This window comes from Podarcis liolepis (assembly GCF_965112155.1).
Source record: "Podarcis liolepis genome assembly, chromosome: 1".
In the NCBI taxonomy this organism is placed as follows: Eukaryota; Metazoa; Chordata; class Lepidosauria; order Squamata; family Lacertidae; genus Podarcis; species Podarcis liolepis.
Window position 1 is genome coordinate 84,941,279 of NC_139554.1, and position 27,755 is coordinate 84,969,033.

Consider the following 27,755-nt stretch of genomic DNA (forward strand, 5'->3'; position numbering starts at 1 on the left):
TACTTTCAGTCACTTCACCACCACCCTGTTTCTGTTCTACATTACTTTGCAATTTCCTTTGTTCCTGCTGCTTCGGCTTTGCACGTGCAATCAAAATAGCACTGCCCCCACACAGGAGGGAGGACAGGGACTGGACAGGGACGCCCCAAAGGACATCCCAGTGAGGATTAAGTGGACTTAGCAGCCATGGAATTTTGACCGATGGCTGGAGGGACATCAGAGAAATGGGTGGAATGGAAAATGGAACAAAGGCACGAGGGGCTGACTGAACAGAAGCACTCCACACTGCAGCATGTTGCTGTAGGTTCCACTTTTCGCGACTAAATACCACCACCAGATTCCTTCTCTCATAATGCTAGAGCTCGTGAACATCTGCTGAAGCTGAATGTTGGAACATTCAGGACAGACAAAACAAAGTACTTCTTCATGCAGCACCAGCCAAGCTATGGTGCTTGCTCTCACAGGAGGCAGTGAAGGCCACCAAGTTGGATGGCTTGAAAAGAGGATGAGACAAATTCATGGAGAAGGAGAGGGCTATCAGGTTGCTAGAACCACAGGAGGGTTTGAAGAATCACATGGAGTCTGAAACATGGAGTCGAGGCAGCCCCTCAACCCTTTAGGGAAATAGGCAGCAGTTACTTCTAGTTGTCTTGTGTGCACTTGGGGTTTTCTGTCCTATGTTTTATCCATTTGTTGGGTTTAGTTGTTTTACCCCCAGCCCACCCAATGCTCCAACTGATTGTGATCTTTCTGATTTGAATCATAGCCTAAACATTTTTCAATTCCTTCCCCCACCCACTCTGGTTCTGTATCATCAGCAAAATCTAATGTTTTATTGAAGTCATTAATCATAATATTGAACAGTGCTAGATCCAGGACAGAGACAAAGAAATTTTGGCTGCCAACATAAAAAAACACCAAATGCATTAAAATTAAAATAAGAGGCTCTGGAAATCTGTGCTCTATACAGACTGTTCTGAAAAAAGAAATTCCACTTAAAAGTGTTGCAAGGAGTATCAGTTGCATAACAGAAAGCCACTTATGATCCGATGAAACAATAAAATGTAATAATAATAATAAGTAGTAGTTGTTATCATCATTATTATCATGATATACTACTAATTAGTATACTACTATTTATATATATGGGACGTGACAAAATACAGTATCTCCTGTCAGGATACTGCATTCCATTTCTACCCATCGGTCTGCATTCTATGCCCACTGAGCACGTTCAGTTCTTATTGGGCTGTTTAGGTCTCCCCACCCCCACAAATGATTTGTACTTTTGCAAACCTTGAGGCTTCCCTGAGCCTTTTGTTCATGGGTGGCACTGTTTTAGCTACATGAGGACTGGCACTCAGAGATCTGAGGTAGCTGCCAGTATATGATCATGATGGCAGTGCCATCAATTTACATGGTGCTTTATAGCAGGGGTGGGGAATCAGTGGCCCTCTAGATGTTTTTGGGACTCCCAACTCTCACCAACTCAGCCATTGGCTGTGCTGATGAGAGGCAGAATTCAACAGCATCTGGAGCGCCACGAATCCTTCACCCCTTTTCTTATGCAAAGCAACAACAAAAAAGGTCTTTGCCTCAAGGAACATATACTATGCATTTCAGCCACAAAAGGAATAGGAGAGGCAAGGGTTAACCACTAATGACTGTAAGCCCATCAAGTTGCACATTCACAGGAATCCGCTCATGTCAATCTCATGAACATCAAAGCGTAGGAATGGTTTATATCCATTTATCTTTTACATATTCACAGAAGTAAGATTGCAGAAAAAAAATTCCTCTGTATAATGTGGTCCTCAGTCACTCTTCATTCAAGCCAGGCCCTTCCTTGAACCATCTAGATGTATTTTACTAAAGGTGTCCTGCAGTGTCTTAAAGCATAGTATAATTTCCTTGTCTTTTGCTGTTCCAGATTATAAAGCAGAAGATGACAAGGAATAGGTTCAAATGCTTGGGTTGAGCGGAGGTATCTGGACTGTGTTACTTTTATTTCCCTTCAGCTCTACTATTCTGACTCAGTGGCACAGTTTGCCCTCTTCAATTGCCCTGTTGTGAATTGGCCCAGTTATCACCTCTGCCATGGATTTTCTGGTCAACTAAAAGTGATTCAGGCCCACAAACTGATTCATGCCCCCATTGCGTGTGACTAGACCAACACTTCTGTCTCGTCCTGGTTTTTATGTTTGCAACTCTCTGTTACCTTGCTAGTTAGCCAGACCCCTCTGTGGCCCCATGCTTGGCCCTCTCAGACACAGAGCTTCTCCTCTTATCATCCTGGAGTCCCACCCCTAACCCCCAACAAACCTGTCAACAAAGTGGTAGAGGATCTCCTTCCCAGGGCAGTGTTCAGCTATCAGCACCAGATAGCGGGGGGTGATGTAGGCCTCGTGCAGAGTCATGATGCGATCGTGGTGTAGGCCCTTTAGGATCTCGTATTCCTGGAGGACGCTCTGCTTGCCTTCCGTTTCATAGGGCACAATCTTGGCCATGAATCGCTTGCCCGTGGCATTCTCCTTACATTCCCGAATCACTCCAAACCGGCCCCTGCACATATATACATGGAGCATGCTAAGTGCATATCTGGACGCTTGCTAGACCTGCCTAACAAAAGCTAAGGCACAGTGTACATAGCCTCTGTTACACAGCACTGCACATGTAACCACAGAGTTCAATGGATATGACAACAGTTTTCACATAGTTAAATTACCCAGGATTGGCTGAGACAGAGTGGGCCAAGATGCAATTGTGGGCTGGAGGTTCCCCATCTGCTTTACAGAGTGAGACTATAAGACTGTGATAGTACAGTTTTGGACAGGACCACTCCAGGTCACAGCTGCGAAGGGGTCACATTTTTGAATGCTCCATCTTGTAACAAGTTCATTGCATGTAGTAAGCAAGCACATTAAGAAGAGAGTTTATAACTAAATGTTTCTGACAAGCTAGTTTAGTACATATAAGGTTTTTTAAAAGCACTGGAGGGAACATTCAAAGATATGTGTTTCCCAGGCACAGCAGTATGAAGTAGTGCAATCCAGAATTCTACCACTTTGGTCTACTACTTCAAACTGCATAATGCGTAGAAAGAGCTCTTGAATTTGTTTGACAACTTTAATCTCCGTCGGCTTAGTTGAAATGAAACTGCTGCCATATGATTCTTGCCATTTTCATGCAATAAACATGGTTTTGTGATTGGGCCTGTGGAGATGAGAGTCAGAGAGTCAAGTGCATGACTGAAATGTACCACAAGGAAATGGAAGGGGGTTTAGCATCCCTTGGGCACAGAGGAGAAGGAGGGCTTCTGGTGTGGGGTCTAAATCTCTGAAGATACATTGGAGGCCGTGGACGGGGGCAAGGGAGGCTGCTAATGCTATGGCCACAACATGAGAGGCCTTGGTTACATCCAGGATCAGAGAAGGTCGGTTGCTGCACCCAATGCTGAGAAATTCCTGGTCCAGAAATGGACTAGAGGGAGGCATCATTCTGTGCTGCTTTGCATGCTATCTAGGAGAAGGTCTCAGGTTCAGAACCTGACATATCCAGGTGCAGGGCAGGGAACAAGGTTTTCTCCTTTGAACCTGGAGCACCAACAGCTAGATAATAGTGGACCAGAATGACCACTTCCTGCACCGGGCTGTCAGCTTCCTATGTCTCTATGAAAGATCTCTTACCTTGCTTTCTCATCCAAGAAGGTGTAGGGTTTTTGAGGGACCCCTTGGCGCAACGACGACTCGTCCTTGGAAGTTGCAGTGAGCCTGCCCTGAGCCCCACTCCCAGCGTCCCGGCCAGGGGTACTGCTGCGGCTCAGGAAGCGAGTGTGAGAAGGCCCCTCTTCTGGGCTGGGGGTAACTGGCTGGCTGTGTGCACCTTCCGTTGTGCTGGGCACCCTTGGTGGGATGGAGATGAAAGAGGTGGCCATGTAGGGAACAGCTTTCGGGGAGACGGTCACTGGCGAGTCTGCCGCAGGGGTTGGTAAGGCAGGAGAGATGGGCGAAAACTTGGAGACGGAAGAGCCAGGGGAGGGTGCCGCAGCAGGTGAGACCCTGGTGGGCACTGAGGCACTGTGGGTGCTGAGAGAAGATGCTGTTCTGGAAGGCTTCGAGTCTGGCTCTGGAGAGGTGGATGGCGCAACAGCTGGAGGTTCGGAAGACGAGGCCTCCTTGGAGGATGGAACCAGGGCCGCAATCGGGAGCTTGGCCTTCACTGTGGCCAGAGGCTTTTCCTCAGGTTGAGTCAATTTTGGGGCAGCAGGAGCCTTGCCCCCCTGTGCCTGCACTGCCCCCTTGTGCTTCCTGGGAGGGGAGGATGGCAGGGGACCTGTATTTCTGCGCACAGGTTGCGGAGACTGGTCAGTGAGGGTCTGGGTGGATCTGGTGAAAGCGGCTTTCTCCGGGGCAGTTGTACTCTTTTTGGCAGTGAGAGCTGAGAAGGCAGTCTTGGGTTCTGGGAGAGGAGAAGAGGCTGATTTAGGCTCAAAAGAGGAGGGCCTGCCTCTTTCCAGAAGGCAAGGGAAAATCTATAGAGGGAACCCCTCTCAGCTACCAGATCTATAGAGGGAACCCCTCTCAGCTACCAAACAGTGGGAATCCCAACTATAGCAGAGCCAGCTCAATAAAAGAAATATCCTCTCTACTGAGGGCAGCTGCACCTTGATACCATTTGGTGGGCTTGCAGCCAGAATTTAGGACATGGCTTGTGGAGTACTTGCAAGCACAATGGCTGCATGCACACCATTCAGTTTTTGAAGCATACCATATATCTGAAACAAATCCCCCCTCAAGAATCCTGGGAACTGTAATTTGTTAAAGGTCCTGGAGGGGTAAACAACCGCTCCTAGGATTCCTAGTAGTGGTGGGAATGTACTTTCAATGTATGGTGTGTACACAGCCCCGGCAACCTATTGGTTGGTTCAGGCTGTCAGGACTAAGAGCACCTCCCTCGTCCTCACCTGCACCCTCAATGAAGACCTTCCCCGAGGGGTTGCTGTAGGGGCCTTGTCCGGCCTTGTTAGCACAGGCAACACGAAACTTGACCATGCTCGCAACGGGGAGATCTGTCACGTTGAAGTAGCAGTCAGCAATGCCTGAGCTTACCAACTTCCACTCATGTTCTCCTGGGGCGGGGGAAGGAAAACATCAAAGCTATCTGCAGTAAATATAACACATTAAAGACCAAACAAAACCAATGCTGAAAACCAGAAACAAACAAACAAAAACAACAACCACAGAATGCAGGGAAAAAATCAAAATGAAAACATGGTGCAAGAAAAAAAGATTTGGCATCAGACTGAAACGCAGGTAAAGAGAGGGTTGATTAGGGCAGAGCAGGGAGCTCCACAAAGCATGGGGAAGAATGCAAATGAGATAGGACTGTTGATAGCTTGGTCCCAAACTGTTTTGGGGCTTTGTAGTCATAACCAGGATTTTGAACTAGGAACAGTTAGCCAATGAACAATATTGGAGTCATATGCTCTGATAAGCACCATCCTAGCTACTGAATTCTGCACCAGCTGAAGTTTCTGAACCTTTTCTGGAATCAGCTCCACGTAGGGTGTGTACCATATCTGCCTAATCTGGATCATGTTACCAAAACATGTGTGACAGTGGCTGGATATTGCCTCAGGGAGGGGGGGGGGGCTCACTGGAAGAGGCTGTGCCTTGCATGAAGATTGAACCTAGTCTTGAAAACACCCATCTGTACAGAAAGGTGATGAACTCCGTATCTTGTCCTCAGATTTGGGCTGAATCTGTAACTGAACTGCATATAATGCAAGAGGATGGGGAAGGGAAACTACTAGGAAGCAATACTTTTCAGTCTTGTACCTCCAGCTGTTTGGGAATGGGCAGGCAACTAAAGGAGTAGGAATGAGAAGATGACTGCGAGTTGCACTGTAGCCTTATTAGAAGAATAAAAAATTCTGCACATGTGAACATGGAGGTGGTGGATATGGAGCCCCAGAAGGTCCATAAAGAACCAGGGGAATGCATGTGACGACTAGAGCCTCTGCAAAGGAAAGGGCAGAAAGCAGCTGGCAATATTTTCCACATCCCACCAGTTCATACCATCCATCTTCCGTTCCAGCGTGTACGTGCAGGGTGCCTGAGTATCCGCTGGCCTCCATAGCACCAGGACTGTGTTCCTGTACTTCTGGGGGATTTCTGGGGTGCCTGGTCTCCCAGGAATCTCTGTTAGGAACAGGTTTGAGAAAAGAGAAATAAATGGAAGAGCATGAAATAGTAACCTATGAGATATGGGATGGAAGGATCTGTCGATTTCGTTTCTCACAGTTTCTAATTTTTCCAGTCTTAAATTCAGTTCTCCACATTTTGCAGGAATTTGTGGATTTAAAAAAAAACCTCATGTACCATCATTTCAGTACAAATTTCTCTTGATAAATTTCTGCATGCATTTTTTTTTAAACTAAGGTACACGTATTTACACAAATATCTTCATTTTTATGCATATATTCCTATAATACATGCATTTTTGTAAAGATTATTTGGTTGGAGAACTGCACTTCAGAATTCAGATGAGTGTGAATGCAAAGGGAGAGCTGTTTCAGAATAGGTGAATTTTATAGATTCGGTTGTCAATGCACACTGAGTCATATTTCTCTTCCATTGCTACATGAGATATATTGCCGCTCATAGATGTTTGGTTGGGGTGGTGGGGAACCACAGCGCACTCTTTTTCTATCCTTACTTGCTACAGCCAGGGTGCAGGAACTGGTGGCAGTGCCCAGCGCATTGGTAGCGTTGCATTCATACAAGCCTGCATCCTTCTTGGAGACTTTGGAGATGGTGAGCAGCTGGCGGCCATCTTTACATGCCACAATGTTGAGAACACCCTCTGATACCAGGGTGTTCTTATCTGCAGAGGACAAGAAAACCGATCCGTACAACCACTCTAGGTATATCAATATTGCACACTGCCTTACATCCTCCTCCTGTAGCTTGTGCTCTAATGCATCTTTGCCACAGAGTTCATACTCAGTTACTCAAACATGTGAGCTTCATCAGAAGTCGGAGCACCTCTTTGCCTGGCTGAACCCAAGGGGTCCCTATCCCAACAGAGTTCGGCACTTCTGAGTTCCAAGAGAATGTAACCATTTGGATGGCAACCAGTGCAAGGATACGCAATTTGCATCATGGTGATGCAAGGGTATACAGCTAGGTCTGTCTGCATGGACGCCCAAATGGCAGCTCAGTTCTGGGCTTGACCTCTCCTAGCTCTGTGGCTGAACCTGCCTTGGGTGGCATTGCATCATGGCTGTCTGGTAAGATAACTGTTAGGAATCACACACTGGGAAACAACTCGGCAGGTATCAGGCTCCACCTTTCTGATCTTGAGAGTCAAGAAGCTATATTGCTTCTTCCACTCCCAACATGCAGACACACGCGCTCCTTGTGACACAATGCTTACCTTTCATCCACAGTATGCGAGGGGCAGGGCTGGCTGCAGGAAGGCAGCAGAGCTGCACTGCCTCTCCCTCCAGCAGTACCTGGTCCTTCAATTTTATGTGGAAAACTGGAGGGAAGTCTGCGTTGGACAAAGAATAAAAGGGGTAAATCCGAGGCTGCTTCCAAGTACCACATAGATGGTGCTAAAAGGCTTGGCAGGAATTCCATCCCCAGCATAGAAATGATCCCCTGCAACAGGGTTGGGGAAACCCCAGGTCTGGGGGCCAATTGCAGCTCCACAGGACTCTCTGCCTGGCCCTCAGAATTCTACACAGCCAATGCCTCTCTCCATAGGCCCCACCCCCTTTTCCCACGCTCCACCCCTCACTGGTCCTGCTCCATGGTTTCCTTGAGTGTTTTTGCCTAGCTAGAATGTGTCCCTTAATGGTAATAATGCCTCTTGCTTGCCTGGTCATTTAGAGGTGTGAGGAGTAACCTCTGACTTTTGCATGACTGGAATCTGGCCTGCTCTAAGGAGTCCCACCTCTTCCACTCCGTTTTGCCCCTGGCTGTGCCCACCACTGACAAGCAGCCCACGTGGGAATATGGCCCTCCGACTGAAAAAGGTTTCCCACCCCTGCCCTATAGAGTGGAGTGGAGTCCTTTGCCATCACGTTTCCCTAGAACGGCCCGCTCTAATTGCCCCGGCAGCTGGAACTTTCTGGCGGCGGCTGGCTTCCACTGGCCAGCCACACCAGGCTGAATTTATCTCAATGGCAGCCCCACACTTCTTCGTGGGCATACCTGACTCGCTGAGCACATAGGGTTGGCTCATAATGACAACACCGTCCCCTCTCAGGCTGGCAGGAATGTTGGGCTGTGAAGCAACCTTGTCTTTCTTGGATCTGGACAAGCTCCAGCGTTCCCAGCGAGAACCGCGCCGCTGGCTTTCACCAGGACCTGTGAAAATGACAGATATGGGTGGGCTCTTTCTTGCGTAAGCCAAGAGAATCCTGGGAAATTGTTGGGGTGCCTGATTGACGCAGTGCTTGCTTTAAAGACTGTCTCAAGGCAAATCTTTAAAAATGTAGTATAAACACTGACAACTGGGAAACAATGGCTTGCGAGCGCTCCAGCTGGAGAACAGCCTTTACCAAAGGTGTCACGGGCTTTGTAGACACTCAAACTCAGGACGCAAGGGAGAAACATGCTAGGAGGAAGGCACGCTTGGCAAATCCACACCGTGATCAACTCCCACCCGGAAACCAATGTCCTCACTGTGGAAGGATGTGTGGGTCCAGAATTGGCCTCCACAGTCACTTACAGACTCATTGTTAAAACTGTGTTTATGGAAGACAATCTTACTCGGCTATGAGTGATCGCCAAAGAAGAAGCTTCTACTGGATGTGTGGTGTGCTCAGAGCAGGATTAGTCACTCTCAGATCACACATACTCTTCCACCTCAGCTGTGTTAGCATCCTCTAAAATATCCAACTTATTCTTCTCTCTTTTTTCTCTCTTCCTTGATCCCTAGTTCCTCCAGCATTTTCCTGGAACTTGTACCACAACCAAAAAAGTGGCCAACAAGTTGGTGGAACTACAATTTGTAAGCCTCACTCCCTCCCCCACATTAAAAGTCATACAGCAATTATAAAGGATGCCTTTAAACATGCACAGAGGAGCCATGCTCCCTCAATGGAGAAACATCAACCATAACACACACATGCTTTCCCAGGTGGGAAATGGTTGTAGACCATTGCTCACCGCTGCCTGTGGATGTGTCAGACTGGAAGGACTCTGTGGAAGGGACACTTGCAGACTGGGCTGCCAGCTGGTTCTGCGGGATACCCACTTGACGCAGGTTTTCCCCCTCTGAAGTTGCACGGCGCAGGTGAGAGAGGAAAGGAGCTTTTTTCTCAGGCTGCCTGATACGGTCGCCACCAGCAGCAGCTGCCTGGTCTTCTTCGCCACGTTGTGAGTGGCTGCGCAGATGCGTGGAGAGGCGCCCCATGGTGGTCCCGATCTTCCTGCGCACAGCCATGACGGGTGACTCATTGGAGCCAGGCTCCGACAGCTGGCTGTCCGAGTCCTTTTTGTCCTTGGAAGCCAGGCCCCCAGACAGCCTCGCCCCCCCTCCTTCCTCCTCCTTGGCCTTCCTCCTCTCGACGGGAGGCGTGCGTCGGAGTCGCATTGACATCCTGCGGATGAAGCCGCCCTCCTTCTCCACTTCATGCAGGTCCTGCACAGAACGAGAGCGCTCGCCCAGGTGTCGAGAGACCCCAGACTTGGACAGCTCCAGTGGGGCACCCACAGGGCCTGGCCGGTAGATGCCCTCTTCCCGCGGCCCGGCCAGCTGCCGCTCCTCAGACCTGGAGAGCAGCTTGCGGCCCCTGCTGAGGGAGCCTTCCCTGCCCCTCTTGAATTTGGCCTCAAAGACCTCTTCAGAGTCAATGTCCAGAATGTGCTCAGCGCTGGAGGAGCGAACTTGGGGGGAGGGTTCCTTGCTGGGGGTCTGCGCAGCCTTCTTGGCAAAGGCAGCAGTGGGGTGGGACTGTGTTGGAGCTGGAGAGGTTTGAGGTATACCTTCTGAGGCAGCCGCAGAAGGTTCTGCAGCCTCCCTGTGAGGGACCTGGGATGACTCGCCAGCCAGGCTCTGCATGACATCAGCGTAGGCCGAACGCTTGGGGGCCGAGCTGCCTGGGGTGGGTGAGATGGGTGTGCGAGTTGTTGGCTTCCTTGGAGAGCCTATGGCTTTCACAGCTTCTGGAGCATCAGGTTTGGACAATCTCACCAACGCCTTTTCCTCAGGTCCCTTGGCGGTTGGTCTCCTCAAGCTAGCCCTGCTGATGGGCTTTGTTCCCACCTCCGCCTCAGGGGTAGGTGGCTTGGAGGGAACCTCGTGTGGCGTGTGGGGCCTGGATTCATTCAGAGCGGAGAGGGACGGTGTCTCTTTCAGCCTCTGGACTTCGGCCTGGGCTAAGGGGATTTCCAGCGGTGCTCCAGAGCGGCGGTGCAGGGTGACAGGCTCCCCGTCGCCTTGGCTGAAGGAGCTGCTCTTTTGGAGGAGGCGCCCCTCAGGGGGCATGTGCTGCGGAGCCGTCTCGATGGAGGCTGCGCGCACCATCTTGTGCCCAGGGGACAGCTGCTTCTCCAGCCTGGGAGGCCTCAAGCCCTTTTTCTCAAGGCCGAGGGTCTCCAGCAGCGGCCCCCGCAAGCCGCTCAGCTTACCGTCCACGGGGCTGCCGTGCAGCAGGCGCTGCCGCATGACCTCCAGGCGCTGGGTGTATTCTTCCTCTGGCAGCCCGCCCTTCCTGCGGTACAACGTGCCGGGGCTGGGGCTCCGACGGGGCAGCTCCATGGAGGCTGCTTTGGTCAGGCGTTTGCGGGAGTGGGGCTCCGCTTCATCCGAGGGGAGACTAAGCAACAGGGCGCTGTCGGCAGAGCTGCCACGGCGCAGCTCCCCCTTACGCGAAGCTTTGTCAGATGCTTCTGGGGAATCCAGGCTGGAGCCTTTCTTCAGCGCCTTCCTGGGGTACTCTGGCCTTTTCTGGGCCTCGCGAGTCTCCTCGTCGGAAGAGCCAGGCTCCTCAGCCTCTGTGGAGCGCTTCCGTGGCAACGTGCCCTTCTGCCTCCTGAAAGAGAGCTCTGCTTCTTCCTTTCTCTTGGGATCCACCACAGCTCCCTGCCCCTCATCATCCTGCCACTCCATCAATGTGCCCTCTTCATCTGCTGGAGCCCCCTCAGGGCTGGGAGGCTCATCATCTGTTGGGATCTCAGTGAGGGACATGCGGGAGCCAGAAAATTCAGGCTGATGGGGCATGGGAATGTAGGGCAACTCCTCTGGGTCATCAGAATCCGAAGAGGAGGACAACACCGAGGTCTCCTTGAGGAGGCGAGGCACAGCAATAGACAAGTGGCTGGATGTGTCCTCTAGGAGCTCAGGAATTGGCCGTGGCACCATGTTGCACTTGTAGCTGATCTGGGAGCGCTGGGGAAAGAAAGCACACACTGAGGGGAGAATAGGATGGAGCTCAAGCAAAGACCCAGAGAGCCTCTGTTCCACCCACACCTCATTTCACAGGCTTGGCTGCCCACCCTCTTGATGAGGTCAGACTGTAGCTCCCATCATCCCTGACCACTGGACACGTTGGTTGACCAACAACATCTGAAGAGCACCATGGAAAACTGTCAGGGCCATATGCACACACAGACACTCACAATTACACACACACCACTTGTGCTCCACGGCAGCATTTTCTGCACAATGGTGTCCACCTTACCACCCACCTCCTCCTTAATTTTGCTGCTGGAATTCACAACCACAAATCAACCAATCAATAAATTGCCAGCACGCTGACAGGTACCAAGTTTACCTGCCATTTCCGGCGAGATATGAAGAGCTTGAGATGATCTGTACTGATGCTCTTGCCCTTGGCTAATGTCTGAAAGGAAGGGTGGAAGCAGGCAGGGTCAGAAGAACAAGCAGAGCTCTGTAGCCGGGTCAAAACAAAGGCCTATCTAGTCCAGCCTGTTTCCCACAGTGGCCAAAGAGATGCCTCTGGCTCAGGCAGCTGGAAAGAGTTGCTTTTGCTCCCTGCATGTGTGGCAGAAGCCTTTGCTTGAAGGAACCTCTCCCACTTTGAGCTACCAAGATTTTTTCCTGCCTGGAGAAAGGCACCACCACCCAACATGGGCCCCACTTCTCTTTCTAAAGAGGCATCAGCAAATGGACTTACCTTGAACCAGGGGTGTTCCAGGGTCTGATCTGCATTGGGTCTCCTGGGAAGGAAAACAAGAATGAGTCAATATGTAGATACAGCATTTGCTAGTGTAGAGGAAAGCTGCAGCTAAAGCCCACACACCCCACACTTCCATACACTGCTCCTCAGCATGTCCTTTTCCTTTCCTTCTGCTTCCTCCAGCCCACCTCCAATCACTCTCCTCTCTCCCACCAAAAGCAGAATGGCTTCCTCTGATTACTTGCCTTCCAACGCTCCTTCTTCCCAGGCTTGAATCAAAGGACTGCGAGAGCATTTCCTTGCTTTCTAGAACAGCTAACAAACCTCACAGCTTAAAAAGAGTGGGATCACTCTTGCACAATCACCTTCCCCCCCCCCAAGAGGTAGGATTAAAATACATTAAATAAATAAATAAATAACACACTATTCTTGCTTTTTGGCGGGGTGGGGTTGTCCCCAAGCATTGTGTGTCTTTGGCCTCCTTCAGACAACTTTACTGAGCTGTCATCCTGATTTGCTTAAACAAAGCTTACATAGACAGAGGTTATGCCATGTCTGGTCTTCATTCCGATTTGTTTGTGGGGAGATTATACAACAATGATCGTTCATCCTCATTTGCTAGTTTGGGGTTCTTATATCTCCTTAACCATTCATTCGTCCCACACTTTCCAGTGCATTTCTCTGTAATTTTCCTAAGTGCAAAAGGTGTGTTAAAGTGGATGTAGTGCGTGTTGGCCCCTTTGGGCAGTTGTTTGGGCAGTTGTGTGTGTGTGTTCTGCAATATGTTCTTGGCACAATAACAGTCCATTAGAGATTTATTTTGGTTTCCTTTGACTTCTGTAATGCTTCCTCAATGCTATCACATTATTGCCACCTGTAGGGGTTATAAGACTACAAAAGCTGAACAAAAGTATACCAGAATCGTTGTGGTATAAAAAAAGTCACAGGATTTCAACAGGAAGCCACAGGATCATGTGTGGCCCCCCTGAGAGCATTCTGAGCACAAATCATCATCAATACACAATAAAAAGGTAGGGGAGGCCTGGAACTCTCTTTGGCCCCACTCTAAAGTGGCTTTTCTTTCTGTGCCTCTGGACACATAGCTTTCCCTTTCTCAGAGGAGGAATAATTATAGTTGTTTTTTTACTCTCTCTGCCATGGGGGCGGGGAGTTTGTGTGTGGGGAGTCCTCTTTGCATCCCACACAGGTAAATGCCTCTATCTAATCCTCAGGGAGACCCTTAATATACCCTATTACTTACAGGCGGTCATTAACCAGTACTTTGATAACAAAGCCTTTAGCCTCTCTCGTCAGTCCTGTGAACATACTCTCCTCAAAAGCCACGTTGTAGTTGCGGATGTTCATGAGTGTGGTCTTGTCGTTCTCACCCACAAACGGTGAGATCCCTGTGAGACTGAGAGAGGGAATAGTCAGAAAATCATTGGCTGGCAGGCTTGGGGCAAGCTTTCTGGGTTTCCTATGCCCTTGCATGCAAGGATGTAGTGATGGGGTGAGGAAATTTACCAGGGTAGCTTTTCAAGGTTCCCCAAGCCATAATTCACACCCTGGAGACAGTAGAGCATGGCTCTCTGGAGAGCTGAATGGGAACACTATGTCAAAGCATAGTGGTGGAATTATCTGCTTCCAGGACAAGCAAGAGCCCTGGTATTTCTCATTGTGCCTTCTCTTTACCATAATATGGTAGAGCTGCAAGGGAGATGGGAAGAACCTGAACAGTCCTAGCATAGTCCTCCAACCTGAGGCTTACCATAGATATGTGATTACTCCCACTGGCCTGTAAAAAAAGAACAGACAAAATTTCAGTGCTTTGACAGGACATCTCTAGGAGGAGTTAAGTTATATGATCCAGGTGGTACCTATACTTAGTGATCTTAAGGATAGATAGATTAAATGGGATAATGGTATCAGGGTTGAGCTGGTTGAGGTTCTTTCCAACTCAATGATTCTGTGATTGTAAGGTTAGAGTCTGGACAATAGAAGGGCTATTTCAGTTGTCAGCTAAGGTGTGGTGGCTTTGTTCTGCAAAATACAGTGGTACCCCGCAAGACGAATGCCTCGCAAGACGGAAAACCCGCAAGACGAAAGGGTTTTCTGTTTTGGAGGCGCTTCGCAAGACGAATTTCCCTATGGGCTTGCTTCGCAAGACGAAAGCCCATAGGGAAATCTCCGGGGACCTGTTTTAAATTGCTGGCGGTTGGGAGCAAAGACTTTTGCCCACAGCCGGCCTTCAGAAGAGGTCCTGGACCTCTTCTGAAGGCCGGCGGGGGGCAAAAGTCTTTGCTCCCCCCCCGCCTGACTTCCCGGGACAGCGGAGACTTCTCCGCTGCCCCGGGCGATCTTAAAATGCTGGCGGGCGGGAGCGAAGCGTTCGCTCCCGACCCCCAGCATTTTAAAATCTCCCCGGGACAGCGGAGGCTTCACTCCCGCCCGCCAGCATTTTAAAATCGCCCCGGGACAGCAGGGGCTTTTAAAATGCTGGCGGTCGGCAGCAAAGCCCTCCTGTCCCCGGAGCTTGCGGGGCGGGAGGTGGGAAGAAGGGCTTTTCTTCCCACCGCCAGCCTTCAGAACAGCCTTCTGAAGGCTGGCAGTGGGAAGAAAAGCCCTTGCCCCCCCCCAGCCTTCAGAAGAGGTCGGGGGACAGACTGTCCCCGGACCTGGTCTGAAGGCGGTTTCCCTAGGAACGCATTAATTGATTTTCAATGCATTCCTATGGGAAACCATGCTTCGCAAGACGAAAAACTCGCAAGAAGAAAAAACTTGCGGAACGAATTAATTTCGTCTTGCGAGGCACCACTGTACGGTAGATGGTCAAGTAGAAGCGATCTGTTTCTACAGGAGCTAAAGGCTGGAGACCCCTCTGCCAGAAGAGAGCCTTTTGGGAAGGGGGCTTACCTTCCCTCTCCCAGTTGTGAAATGTGCTAACTCATATGCCTCTGTTTTTGCTCTCTGCAAGAATACTATGTTGCTAGTGGCCCCCCTAATCTGATGAGGGAGAAGCATCTGCTGGAGTGTGTTTAATGCTTTGAAACTCCACCTATGTTCAACTTGTACTGTATGCATGTGAAAATAAACCATATGTCACAAAACAAAAGCAAGCCTTCAGAAATCAAGTTTATGACACACCCCTGGAGTTCTCACTGCTTTGAGCCTTGGGGTGCATGTAACGATAGATAGATTAGATTAGCCCCGGCTAGCAAATGGTATGACTCCATGATCAGGGAGTCCAGAGCACCAGGCCATTCTAGGGTCTGCAGTGTTTGGATTTGTAACCGTCTTCAAGAGGTCGGGATCCAACTTAAGGTTGAAACAAATACACTACAGTAGAATGGACAATAATGAGCCAGTGCATCATGCTCACACTCCCCAAGTAAGACTTATACAAAAGTGTTTTGCACTGTCCTTAAAGGGAAACAGCATGGGCTGATCTGCAAGAGTCAACGCAACAAAACAAGCTGCACAGTCCATGACAGGGAGCAACCCTGATGCCTCTCTTGTGCGGATTCTGCCCCATGCAAACCAGCAATTGCAAGCCCAGGTCAATTGAGTTTGTTCTTCCAATAGGCATCCCACAGTCCCAGAAAAAATCTTCTGGACTACAGGTTAAGCAAGGGCCTATCCCAGGAATTCCTCCTCCCTGAAATTGCCCAATACTCAAGCTCAGGAATTCCCCTTTAGCTTTTAATTTCTCCTTTCTGGTGCTCCTTTCAGAGATGTGTGTGCACAGACATACATCATATTGTGCAGGTGCATCTGTTTACCAGACATCGGTGACACCGGAGACTGGACTCTGGCTGACAATCTCGGGGCCCACAAATTCGGGGGTGCCATACTTGCAGTACTGCAGCTCATCCGGAATCAGCTCTTGGGCATTGCCAAAGTCACAGATCCGCACCTGATCGCTGCCGGGTTCAGCCAGCAGCAAGTTTTCAGGCTGTGGGAAAGGCAAGTGGAGAGGTATTAAGGAGGTGCCCCGAGAAAAAGCTGCTAAGTAAGCGAAATAATTCACAACTCTGAAATGTGACAGATACTCACCCACAATAGGCACAGATTACAGAAATCATTCCCTTCTCCAGGGGATTCCCTACAGCCAACATTGCATTATTCACACCAGTGAGCTATGCTGTGGTCTTCAGAAAGGTGTCTAGCCCCTTTTCATGTCTACTGCTTCCTCAATGTCATGCATGCTTGTAACTATTTCCAGCAATCTCCTGAATGGAGGAGCATGTGTGTTTATTGATCGCTTAGATTTGCACAAATCCAGAGAACTGTACCAGCAGGTCACATAAAAATTTTCAATGCCATCCATCTCCTCCAGGTTGTATGGATGGAGATCGGAAAAGTGAACCACAACCTACCCTCCAGAGGTGGCACAACCAGGTATGGCAGGAACCTTTATCTGAAAAACGCACCCAGCCAAAGGTGAAATAAAAAGTGGCAGGTTCCTTTTCTCTCTCTTATAATAATTACAGGGTGGGGGAGCCTAGGCCACCTCTCTGTCAACAATTCTTTTGGTGAAGTGTGATATCGTAGGTGGGGCGGCATCATTTCTTATCGTGTCCCATAGAATGTGCATGCCTCCTGCCCCCATTTTCTTTCATTGTTTTGTGATATATGTGTCCTAATGGTGAGATTGTATACAAGGTGTGTCGTCTTCCTGGTGTTATTCCCATTCTGGACAGGGGATGGAGGGGTTCGTTCTTTCCTTTTCTCCCCTGTTTGGGGTTCTCTGTATACTATTCTTTACATTTATGTACTATGTGTGCTGGTTTACATGTTGTTTTGGTTTTATTGTACGGTTCTTGAAAAATCTCAAATGTGTTTCTCAGAATAAAATAACCAGACCCAATAATTTGTTTTGAGTAAGAGAACAAAACAGAGCTCACAATCCTTTCACACAAAAATCCACTCCTGGTTATCCTCCCACCCTAAAAATGTTTTTTCTTCATTTCAGCAGTATAATTAAGGGAGGGATGCGACAGGCACCCATTATCTGCACTTTCCGGAAACAACTGAAGACATTTTTGTTCAGACAGGCTTTCCCAGCTGGATAAATGGGTCTTTACCACAAGTGTCTACATTATACGGTTTTAGTTTTGTTTTAAATGTGTTTGCTTTTTTGTGTTTTTAACTGTTTCCTATTATCTTTAGTGCACATTGTCTTGAGACAGCTGTTCAGAAGGCAACTGACAAATCAATGATGGCAATAATAATTTTGTTGCTGTCATTGTTAAACAATTGGGGAGTCAGAAATCCTTGCCAATCTACATCAAGTGACCCAGAAATCTACTAGTAGATCACATTTCCCCTTCTGCTCACCCTTACTGTAGTTTTAATAGAATTCAAACTATACACATACAGTTTTTTATTTTTAATCTGTAAGGTGCCTTGAGTCCCACCAGGGGAAAAGGCAGGGTATAAAACAACAACATACTATCGATTACAGGTACCTTGAGAACATCACTCTCTCTATTTAACAAGCATATATTATAAGGGGGTTCTGCCATCAACCTCAGGTTGTTTGGAATTTTTGTTCTCACAAGGCAGTGTGGCACCTTTGGCTACCCAAGCTGGTTCTTACTCCATAAGCTCCCCAGAACCTCCTTGCAGCCCATTCATTAGCCCAGTGGAGATCTGGTGGAAAGCCAAGGATGTTAGGGAATTGAAAAGCAAGGGAGACAAGCCCGGGGCCTTCCAATTGTTTCTGCAATACAGGATAGCAGTTCTCACCAACACATTTCTTGAGCAAAGTCTAATTCCACAGCATCAAAGATCATATTAGTTTAGCCATTCCCTGTCAGGGCAGGGCCTGACAGACAACAAAAGGACTGCTGCCCAGGAAGGAAGGAACACCTGCTGAGAGTCTGAGGGTCCTGCTCCTGCCTCTCTCCACCAGGCCTAGGGCGGGGCCTGAAAAAAGGACTGCTGCTGCCCAGCAGAGAGTACTGTTTACATTCTTTAAAACTGCTTTTAATTGTGTTTTTTATTTTTATTTTAAAAAGTAAATTGTTTTTAACTGTTTTTATATGTTGGGGTGTGTGTTATTCAGCTGTTTCTGTTGATATTTTGATTACCGTATTTTTCGCTCTATAACACGCACCTGACCATAACACGCACATATTTTTTAGAGGAGGAAAACAAGAAAAAATATTCTGAATGAAACAGTGGATGTATCATTTTTGTGCTTCATGCTGTGGCCACAGACTTGTGATTTGACGGTGAGTTTGGGGTAGCCCAATGCAAAAATCCTGAGGATCCATGTGGATCTGTGCTTTGTAACCACGTTTTTGCACCATTGTGGCCCCAGGCAACAGTGGGTGCGTGATTTTTTTGGTGCGGGCTGTAGCCATAGACATGCTATGTGATCTGATGGTGAATTTGGGGTGACCCTGAGGCAGAATGCAGGAAAGCAGCAGCCTCCTCTACAGCTTTCCCTCCTCCGTGACGCAGGATCTGATTTTTGCCTGATTTTTGCCTCTGCACTCGGACCAGTCTGCTCCAGGGACCACACATTCGCTCAATAACACGCACAGGCATTTCCCGTTACTTTTTAGGAGAAAAAATGTGAGTGTTATAGAAAGAAAAATACGGTATGTATTTTGTGTTTTTTATATTGTAATTTTATCTTGTGAACTCCCCTGAGACCTGCGGATACAGGGTGGTACAGTGGTGCCTCGCAAGACGAAAAGAATCTGTTCTGTGATTCTCTTCGTCTAGCGATTTTTTCATCTTGCGAAGCAAGCCCATTGATGGATTAGCGGATTAGTGCTATTAGCGGCTTATCGGATCAGCTGATAAGCGGCTTAGCGGCTTAGAAAAAGGGGGGGAGGAAAAAAAACCCGCAGGAACTCGCAATACATTTTCGTCTTGCAAAGCAAGCCCATACGAGATTCATTTTGCGAAGCACCTCCAAAACAGAAAACTATTTCGTCTAGCGAGTTTTCCGTCTTGCGAGGCATTCATCTTGCGGGGCACCACTGTATATAAATTTAATAAAGAATAATAAGGAATAATAATTTTGCTGCACCACACTAGGTTCCTTGGGAAGGACTGGTTGTTAAACTACTCTAGGAATCATAGTTCTGTGAGGGGAGCAGCCTTAGCAAACTACATTCCCCAGGATTCTTTGCTCGGAAGGAAGCCATGACTGTTTAAAGTGGTATCGTAGTACTTTGAATGTATGACGGGACCCATGATTTCAGTCTGTACAAAGGAAGAGTTGAAGCCCAACCCGGCTGAGCCAAATGCTCAGGGAATACAGATGAGGGCCAAGGCTGACCACAGAAGGACACGCCAGGGTGCACTCACCTTAATGTCAAGGTGCAAGATGCCATGATGGTGGAGGTAGCTGACACCCTCCAGGACCTGCCGCATGTAGCAACGTATCTGCAGGGGAGTAACCCAGCAACAGTCAGAGTAAGGTACAGTCAAAAAGAGAGGCATCCAACTAGACACACACAGAAGGTGGGATTGGAGCCCAAACCACCAACTTGTCATTGCTATGGAAATCTGCTCGTCCTTGTCCCTGGTACTTGTTTAGCTAGGTTTTGGGTTTTTTATCTATTGCTTTTCAATCATTTTCAAACTCTATGAGTTTACTTTACCTGCTGCTTCACTGCCTGTACAATTGTTTTCTTTTGCTGTGGTTTTTTTATTATTGCATGTAAACTAATAGGAAAGCCATACAGGTTGAAAAAGGGGCGTTAATACATTTTCTAAGAAATGAAGCTCTCCCAGGACAATGAAGATAAGATGGCCTTGAGGGCCTGTTCCCATGACAGCAGCCTGCTCTTACTTCAGATTCGCTCACAGAGGTCTTCCTCGCAATCCGCTCTAGCACTTCTTCTCCTGTGCAGCTGTGTAGTCCGTCAAGGGAAATGTCATGTAAGTAGAGACCCCACCCTGCCTGCTTCTTAAAAGCAGTGTCCTCCTAGGAGTCCCTCATAACCATTACGAAAAAATAAAAAATATATTTTTTAAATGGCCTACTGCCCTGGATATTGGGTCTCCCAAGCACCACCAGATCTCCCAAATAGAGGATACAACTCCATGACAATGATGATGGCATTCCTCTTCTCAAAGGCATCATGGAAGTAGACAATGCGTTCATGGTCCAGCTGAGCTATGATGCCAAGCTCACGGCGTGCTGATTTCTTAGCTTTGGCGCGGCACGGGATGAACTTGGCGGCAAAGGCCAAACCGGAACTCTTCTGGGTCACTCGCCGAACGTACGAGAAGGCTCCCCTGAGGAACAGCACAGGTCATCATGAGGCACCACCCAGACCCATTCCTTGCTCTTCCCCTTGTTTTGTTGAGTTATGGTCATCCTGTTTTGACCTTGGCCCAGCTGGTCAAGGAAAGAGGTCAGAGGGCATGGCAAAGTGACTTCTCCTGTGAGGATGGAGGAGTGATGGAAAAGCAAAGGGCGTTCTCGAGAGAACAGGCCCAGCCCCTGCTGTTTTCTAGTCCTCTCTAGAAAACTTGTTCTAAACCTGAAGGGAGAGGCCTCCAATTAATATATCAATTAAATGCTGGTAAAGCACAGGCTTTTACCAAAGCAACATGAGAAGTCTCGGTGAAAGGCTGTAATTCCAGAGCAAACTCCCAGGGTTGAGGCTGTGGCACTATCACCAGCAGAGTGTTCTGGAAGCCGGGAGGCTTTGCCACAGTTCAGGGACAAGGTGGTAGTAAGGCAGGTGTCTGCTGCGTCCTTCCACGTGCCTGGGAGTGAGAGGTAATTGCCCCCACTCCCCCAGAAGAATCGATTCAGATTAAATCCCCATATGTGAGCAAAGGTGGAAAAGCAGCAAGATGCTGCCACTGCCTTACTGTGTGAGCTTCTGACAAATGCACTGAGCCCCAGGGATCAGCAAACTGGGGACAAACCTGGTCAACCGATGGGTGGACCTGTGTTTGTAAGTCCAACAAAACTCCTGTGGCCAAGTAGTGCATCCGTTCCTTTGCATGTCAGGGTGACTGACCTGTAGCCCTGCAGACATTGTTTTACTATAGTTTCCATCACTGACCATGTTGGCTGGGACTGATGGAGCCCAACAACATCTCCATGGTCACAGGTTTCCCATTCCTTTTTAAGGAGCTTTCAAGCCTGAGCCACCTCACACCAAGAGGAAGGCCCAGTATAACCTGCCTTATCTTCCCTGAGGACTCCCTCACCTGCCAATCTCCTCGTGGACATCGTAATATTCAGCCAGGCGACGAGCTGTGTGTGCGGCTTCTTCTGCCCGTGCGGCGTCAGCATCTGGCACAGCTAGAGAGAGCAACAGTGGGAGCAGCAGTGATAGATCAGGGGTATTTAGAGTGGGGGGGGGGAGCATAAGCAGCACAAGACCATGACTCCTCCTGTCCCCCTTTGACATTCACCTGGGAAGCTTCATCATCCTCATGCAGAGCTAACTCTTATCCTATTGGCCCACACTGGTACAATATTATGAGAGGAATAAGGATTGTGCAAATCTTTATGGGTTGTGCAAATCTTTAGTAGGAAGTCCATTATGAGAGACTCCCTTATGGACTTGGGTTTAAATTAGTGGTTCCCAAATCTTTTCACCATGGACCATTTGAAAATTTCAGAGCATCTTGTTGGACCACCACATCATTTTTCTGCCTCGTGTAGCAATTATGATGTCTTTCTTATATATTGTTATTCCATGGAATTCAAACTTTAATACAATAAAATACAAGATGAGAAATAAAAGAAGCAGTACAAATACAATTAAAAATCAATATCACTATTTAATGCAATGGGTGCGCCATTCCCCATCTTCAACTGCAAATCCACGGGCACACCTGAATGAGTGAATTCCTGGCTTAAACATCATTAGGGAGGGGATGAGCATCCGCATTCACACTCTGGGTGTGTTTCCAAATTCACATTTGACAGCGTAAGAACATGACAAGGCTCCTGCTTAATCAGGCTAAAGGACCATCTGGGGTAGGACTCTGTTCTCACAGTGGCCAACTGGGCACTGTAGCTCAGCAGTAGAGTACGTGCTCCACATGCAAAAGGTCCAAGGTTCAGTTCCTGGCATCCCCAGATAGATCAGGGAGAGACACCTGCTTAGAACTCTGTAGACAATACTGTGCTGGATTTTATAAACTGGTCTGATTGTATAAACCAGTTACCAATGTTCCATGTAGGGCTCTTAGGCTGGAACAGAGCAGAGATGGTCAATATAGCTCCTGTGATGGGCAGGCAGTCTCTGGTTTGGTCAGGACCACTCTCAGTATGAGAGGAGCGTGGCCTTCTGCCCTTGCCTAGTCAAGTCAATGGAATCTTCTGCCTCTTGTACTAAAGCCTCCAACTCCACCAACTGACCTCAGAGATACTGGGTTGGACAGCACACATGCCATCTTGAGATTTGAGCATTGCCAGTTGCAATTCTAGCCTTGCCTTCACACCCACCATGGTCCAGTAGGAGACCCACAGCCAACACTGCTTTTGCAGTCCTGGCACCTAACTAAAGCCCAGCAGCTCTTATGACTAGCACGATATCACGTACCTGCATGGACGACCAGCTCAGCCTTGCAAGACACTTCTCCAGCCAGGTTGCGGGCGATGCACGTGTAGACCCCACTGTCCTGCTCTGTAGTGTTCAGCACAACTAGCGAGCATTCGCTCTCCTCGTACACAAAGCTCAGGTGGTTGCTTTCCGTCAGGAGCACCTCATCCTATTGGGGAGGTTTCATCAAGACAAGCCACTTGCAAACATCAGGCAGGCGGAACCATTTCATGTGGCAGGCTTCCCCAACCTGTTGCCCTCCCGATGTTCTTGGACTACAATTCCCATCTTCCCTAAGCACAGGTTGAGGAAATCTCCTTTATGGCTTTTTCTTACTGTGCTGTTACAGGCCCAGTTTTCTTCAGGAAACTGTAAAAGGATCGAGCTTCTCTTTGAGACGCCCTGTCCAAGGCCCTTTCCTCAATTGATTCTCTTTCTGAACAAACCCAAGTGTCTCTACTTAGTTGTACTACTCAAGATGCAGGGAAAGAGAATATTAGGCAGGCCTTAATTCCACACCATTGGGCTTTGGCTATTCACATGAAAGGACAGAAGGCACATGCCCCGCTTCCAAGCACCTAGTCACTGAGACTCCTGACTATCTCATGTCGGGCCAAGAAGCCCTTGAGTTGGTTAGGATTGAGAGGAATCTGCTCCACTGAGGAGAAGGCCATGGCTGAGATATCATGGGCCCTAGGAGTTAAAACTGAGAGCCACTGACAGGGTGGACACAGTAGACACATAGACTGAAGCTTAGGAACATCCTTCAGTCACAGGCAGCCTCCCCAAGACCAAGACCCACACTCACCTTGTACCACATGATGTCCGGGAGGGGTTTGCCCTCCACCACCACAGAAAACTGTGGCGTCTCGCCCACCCCAATGTCAATGTCTTCCATGATTGATTCAAAGCGGGGCGCCTCTGGGGACAGAAACACACAATCTGTTGAAGCAAGGGAAGATCCCCTCCCCTCCCTAAGTGACCCCAAAATAAATAAATTTCCCAGCTTAGTTCACTAAAGAAGCTGCATATCTTCCTCCCTCTCTCCCTCTGGGGAAGACCTTCTCCTCTGGCCTTGTGATATCCAGCTTATGTGAAAGCCTAGGACTGAGAGCAGACTGCTGCCCCTTGTGATACCTGGCTGTGGCTTGGGTGAGTCCTAAGTTTGCTTCCAGATTCTGGGAAGAGCTTAAAGGCAAGTTCTATCCTAATAAGTGAGGCTGTGACCCCATATATAAGGATGTGGGGCATGGTCGTCAGCGGAGACACGGCCGAGAGCCAAGACTGGGGATGAAGTTGGAGCATGTCAGGGGTTCTGGGCATCCCATACCTGCCAACTCCAAGCTGATGAAGCAGTGGTCATATCCATGCTGGTTGCTCACCTCGCAGGTCATTTCCCCCACATCCCCCCTGCCCACCCGGAAGAATCGCAAGGCGTGCTGGTCATCATCGGGCATGCTCATCTCCCAGCTGGCATCGCTGTCCTTCAACACCACACCGGACCTGGCAGGGACAAGGCAGAAGAGCATGGGATGGGAGGCTCAGGGTTGTATTCAACATAGTGCTAAGTCAGGCGCCTGCTAGCAGCACAAGGATTACTGCTAGTACAAAAGGACTACCCCCCTGCACACTCACCCTTTATCTGTTCTAGGGGTTCTCCCAGGCTGGCACCTTCTGCATGCCAAGCAGGTGTCCTACCACTGAACTATGTCTCTTCCCCAAAGTGGTAGGACCCATAGGGTGGGATTCTACTAATAGCTCAAGAATTTCCACTTGCACAATGGGAGTTAGTAGAAGACCACCTTATAAATCCCACTACTTTGGAGAAGAGACATAGTTCTGTGGTAGAGCATCTGCTTGGCATGAAGAAGGTCCCAGGTTCATTCCCTGGTGTCTCCAGGTAGGGCTGGGAATGTTCCCTGTCAGAGATCCACAACCAGGTAGTATACACAACCCTGAACCAGATGGATTGCCAGTCTGACTCGGCATAAGGGAGCCTCCTCTGTTGCACCCCTTTTGCCACTAGCAGTTCCTTGTCACCTTGCCTCACCAACTGCCTCTGTGGCTTCATACCAAATCCAGGTTCCTCAGCAATTAAGAGCACAGCTCTTGCTTCTGTTCAGAATCTTAACACTGAGCTCCTGATGAGAAGCACGACATATTTCATGGGGGTGACTCATAACACAGCTCTTTTGATTAATTTGAAACATAAACATTAGCAGCATGAGGAGCTATTGAGTCACACCTGAAACTAAAGTTATACAATATAAAAAATGTGTTATAATTCCTTTTCATGCATATTCCAATAAATTAAAAGATGGTGAGAATGAATGTTCAGCCAAACACTGTATAACCCACTCAGTGCCGTAGGTTGCTTAAATTGTGACTATTTCATCCTTGGCATCCACCTAATATATTTCAGCCATATATCTGAAAGTGGGAACATGAGACGCACAGGTGTTTGCAGAGACCCATTAGGGTACTGTTAGGGGAGAAAGCAGGGAGTCCAAACTGTGGGTGGAGCCAGAGGCAATGACAGACAGAGCTAACTAATCCTAGTTTGGTACCCATCCTTCCTGTAAAAAGACTAAGGAGGAAGAAACTGAGAGCCAGTACCATCTCCTGGACTGTTTGTAACTACAAAGACAGACAAGTAGGGGCTGGGATTGATGGCAATCTGGGATTGTGGGGCAGCATCCCATTCTCCTTTTTTTTTTTAACCATTACAAATTGTTTGGTTTTATTCCCATTTCTTGTCAGAAGAGGAGTTTTCTAAACATATGGGTTGATATACAATGCTTCCCTCCACTGACACAAGGCGTCTATCAGAGGAACTGAGAAGTGGGGCAATTTTGGGTAATTTGGTTGAGCCTTTGCGGTTCCCTGAACCGCCCCCTCAAAATCTTCTCCAGAGGGTTATAGAGCAGATTAGGTGGAGGGGGGGTTCCAAAGGGGAGGAGGAATTGCCCAAAATTGCCTTCACCCCCTGTCCTATTTGCAGATGCCTTCCGTCAGCAGAGGAGCATCCCATTCTTCTAATGGACCAGCCTCCACTGCAAAGACCTGTATCAGATAGGTGGACTCACCAAAAAGGACATGATTTGCCACTGCTGATTTCAACATTTGATGGCAAACCCAGGCTTGCCCTCCAAGCTAAGGACAAAATGGCCTTTAAATTGTGAGTCCTTCAGCGACATCAGATTTTCTGGTGAAATTATTCTACCTCACCTTGAGCCTGGAGACTAGGGTAGGCTATAAACAAGCAATGAAATAAAACACAGCAAAAGCCAAATACCTTCCTCTTAGAAAAAGTCCCTCCTTCATTTATTTTTTCTTTCCCTTTCACCCTCCTCCTCCCTTTCCCAAAGATACAAGGCAGCTGGTCTCATCCCAGGTCTTAACATCGTCATGGCACATGCAGTTGACTCAACCGCCTACCAAGAAGTCTGTGAGCTGGATTCTATAGAAGTGTAACTTGGGAGCTTCCCTACCTTCTCCAGGTGACAGCAACCTCTACATGGTTGAGGGTGACGGTGATGCTGGCCGGCTGCCCCTCCACCGCATACACCACATCCGGCTTGTCCAAGATCATGGGGGCCTCCGCTAGGTAAGGCCCTGCAAGCACAGCCACCATAGCAGACAACACAAGGAGGTCAGTTTGCTGTTCTAGATCGGGAATATGGAACCTGTGGTCCTCCAGAGGTTGCTAGACCACAGCTCCCATAATCCCTCACCATTGGAAATGCTGGCTGGGACTGCTGGGAGTGGAGGCCAACTTCTGGAGGAGACACAGGTTCCCCACCCTGGACCATCAGTATGTAGGGGAGTGGACAGATATCCAAGTTCTCAGCTAGCTAGGTTAGATTCCTGTTTTGACACATCAAACAGGAACCCTTCCTTTGGGGGTTCACATTCCAGAGGCAATTCCTGAATAATTCCTGATTTACTGTACCCAGACACTGAGCCCGGAGCCGAATCTCCTCTTGCCCAGAATAAGCATTATGCCAAAAGTGCTCTGATATGGGCTCTTGGCCGCAAGGGGGAAACCCACTTCTAGCAGTTCTTTCGTGGGATTTTCAATGTGTATAGAGAACATGCCAAGCAAAGGATTCAGCAACTCTACTTCAACAGAGGAGCTACTACAAAGATGCTGGAGGTGGCAAGCAGTTCCCCCAAAGGAGAAAGCATTTATGGCTTTCTGCCATGGGCTCTGGAGAAACAATGACATTGATTATATCAGAATCTTTATATTTAGGATTAGAACCCGAGTAAACCCTGCGGCCTAATTATAAGACTAGAAAGGAGCAGAAAGTTAGAAATGCAACCTTTCCTTCGGTTTTGTTATGGGCCTTTGGCTATTTGCTTCTGTCTGATTCTATCTAAATATGTTTCTTGTTTAACCACCAGAGCATCAGACTGAGACTGGGAAAATCTCATTTGCCCTCAGGCATCATCACTGCGGCTTGGGGTATGTGTGTGTGAGGAGACTACCATAGTGCCAGCTTCTTTTCCATTTCCCTCCTCCTAGTTCCCCGCCTCCTGCCACCTGCCCTCTTCCCCTTTCCCTGCTTTGACGCTGCCTTACCACGATCAAGGAGCTGCACAGCCTCAGTGGGTGGAGAGGGCTTGCTATTAGCCTTGGCTGTAGCTGTGAGTACACGGAACATGTAGCGGATGCCCTTCTTCAGAGCCAGGACGGTGTAGCTGGTGTCATGCACCCCCGTGGCAATCACAGTCCAGTGGCTGCTACCCAGGACTTGCTGCTGGATGGTGTAAGTCACAGCTGCAGGGTCTGAGAACAGAAGAAGAGAACTTCCAGCAGAAAGCTAGTGAGGCTATGCATCATTTGTCCAGAGTCAGGACTTTGTGCTTTGTTTGTATGCCACCCCCCCCCTCAATACTACAGTAGTGGGGAGGCAAGCAGCTGTCTGTGAGTAACAAGGATATGGCAGGCTGTTGGGGAAACTGGATAATACTCACCCTCTGGATAGTTTCTCGCCCTTAAAGCTAATTGATGCCCTTTAGATTCGCATGAACAACAGCTTTTGGTCAGCAACAACAGA

At 48.6% G+C, this 27,755-nt stretch overlaps 1 protein-coding gene across 4 annotated transcripts in view; it reads right to left on the reverse strand.

The window, feature by feature from the left end:
* Nucleotides 1-27,755, reverse strand: part of SPEG (striated muscle enriched protein kinase) — a 101,183-nt gene that overhangs the window by 5,883 nt on the left and 67,545 nt on the right. For all 4 annotated transcript variants that reach the window (XM_083471269.1, XM_083471270.1, XM_083471272.1 and 1 more), the window contains 22 exons: nucleotides 27,278-27,484; nucleotides 26,184-26,307; nucleotides 24,023-24,195; nucleotides 23,501-23,613; nucleotides 22,693-22,861; nucleotides 21,347-21,440; nucleotides 20,216-20,416; nucleotides 19,968-20,028; nucleotides 19,481-19,558; nucleotides 15,934-16,106; nucleotides 13,923-13,949; nucleotides 13,416-13,568; nucleotides 12,152-12,194; nucleotides 11,789-11,857; nucleotides 9,180-11,403; nucleotides 8,220-8,375; nucleotides 7,438-7,554; nucleotides 6,718-6,885; nucleotides 6,078-6,200; nucleotides 4,964-5,128; nucleotides 3,687-4,458; nucleotides 2,323-2,562 (listed from right to left, as the gene is read on the reverse strand). In XM_083471269.1, coding sequence (XP_083327395.1) covers nucleotides 2,323-2,562; nucleotides 3,687-4,458; nucleotides 4,964-5,128; nucleotides 6,078-6,200; nucleotides 6,718-6,885; nucleotides 7,438-7,554; nucleotides 8,220-8,375; nucleotides 9,180-11,403; nucleotides 11,789-11,857; nucleotides 12,152-12,194; nucleotides 13,416-13,568; nucleotides 13,923-13,949; nucleotides 15,934-16,106; nucleotides 19,481-19,558; nucleotides 19,968-20,028; nucleotides 20,216-20,416; nucleotides 21,347-21,440; nucleotides 22,693-22,861; nucleotides 23,501-23,613; nucleotides 24,023-24,195; nucleotides 26,184-26,307; nucleotides 27,278-27,484 — 5,650 coding nt within the window. The remainder of the gene's footprint in view (nucleotides 1-2,322; nucleotides 2,563-3,686; nucleotides 4,459-4,963; nucleotides 5,129-6,077; nucleotides 6,201-6,717; nucleotides 6,886-7,437; nucleotides 7,555-8,219; nucleotides 8,376-9,179; nucleotides 11,404-11,788; nucleotides 11,858-12,151; nucleotides 12,195-13,415; nucleotides 13,569-13,922; nucleotides 13,950-15,933; nucleotides 16,107-19,480; nucleotides 19,559-19,967; nucleotides 20,029-20,215; nucleotides 20,417-21,346; nucleotides 21,441-22,692; nucleotides 22,862-23,500; nucleotides 23,614-24,022; nucleotides 24,196-26,183; nucleotides 26,308-27,277; nucleotides 27,485-27,755) is intronic.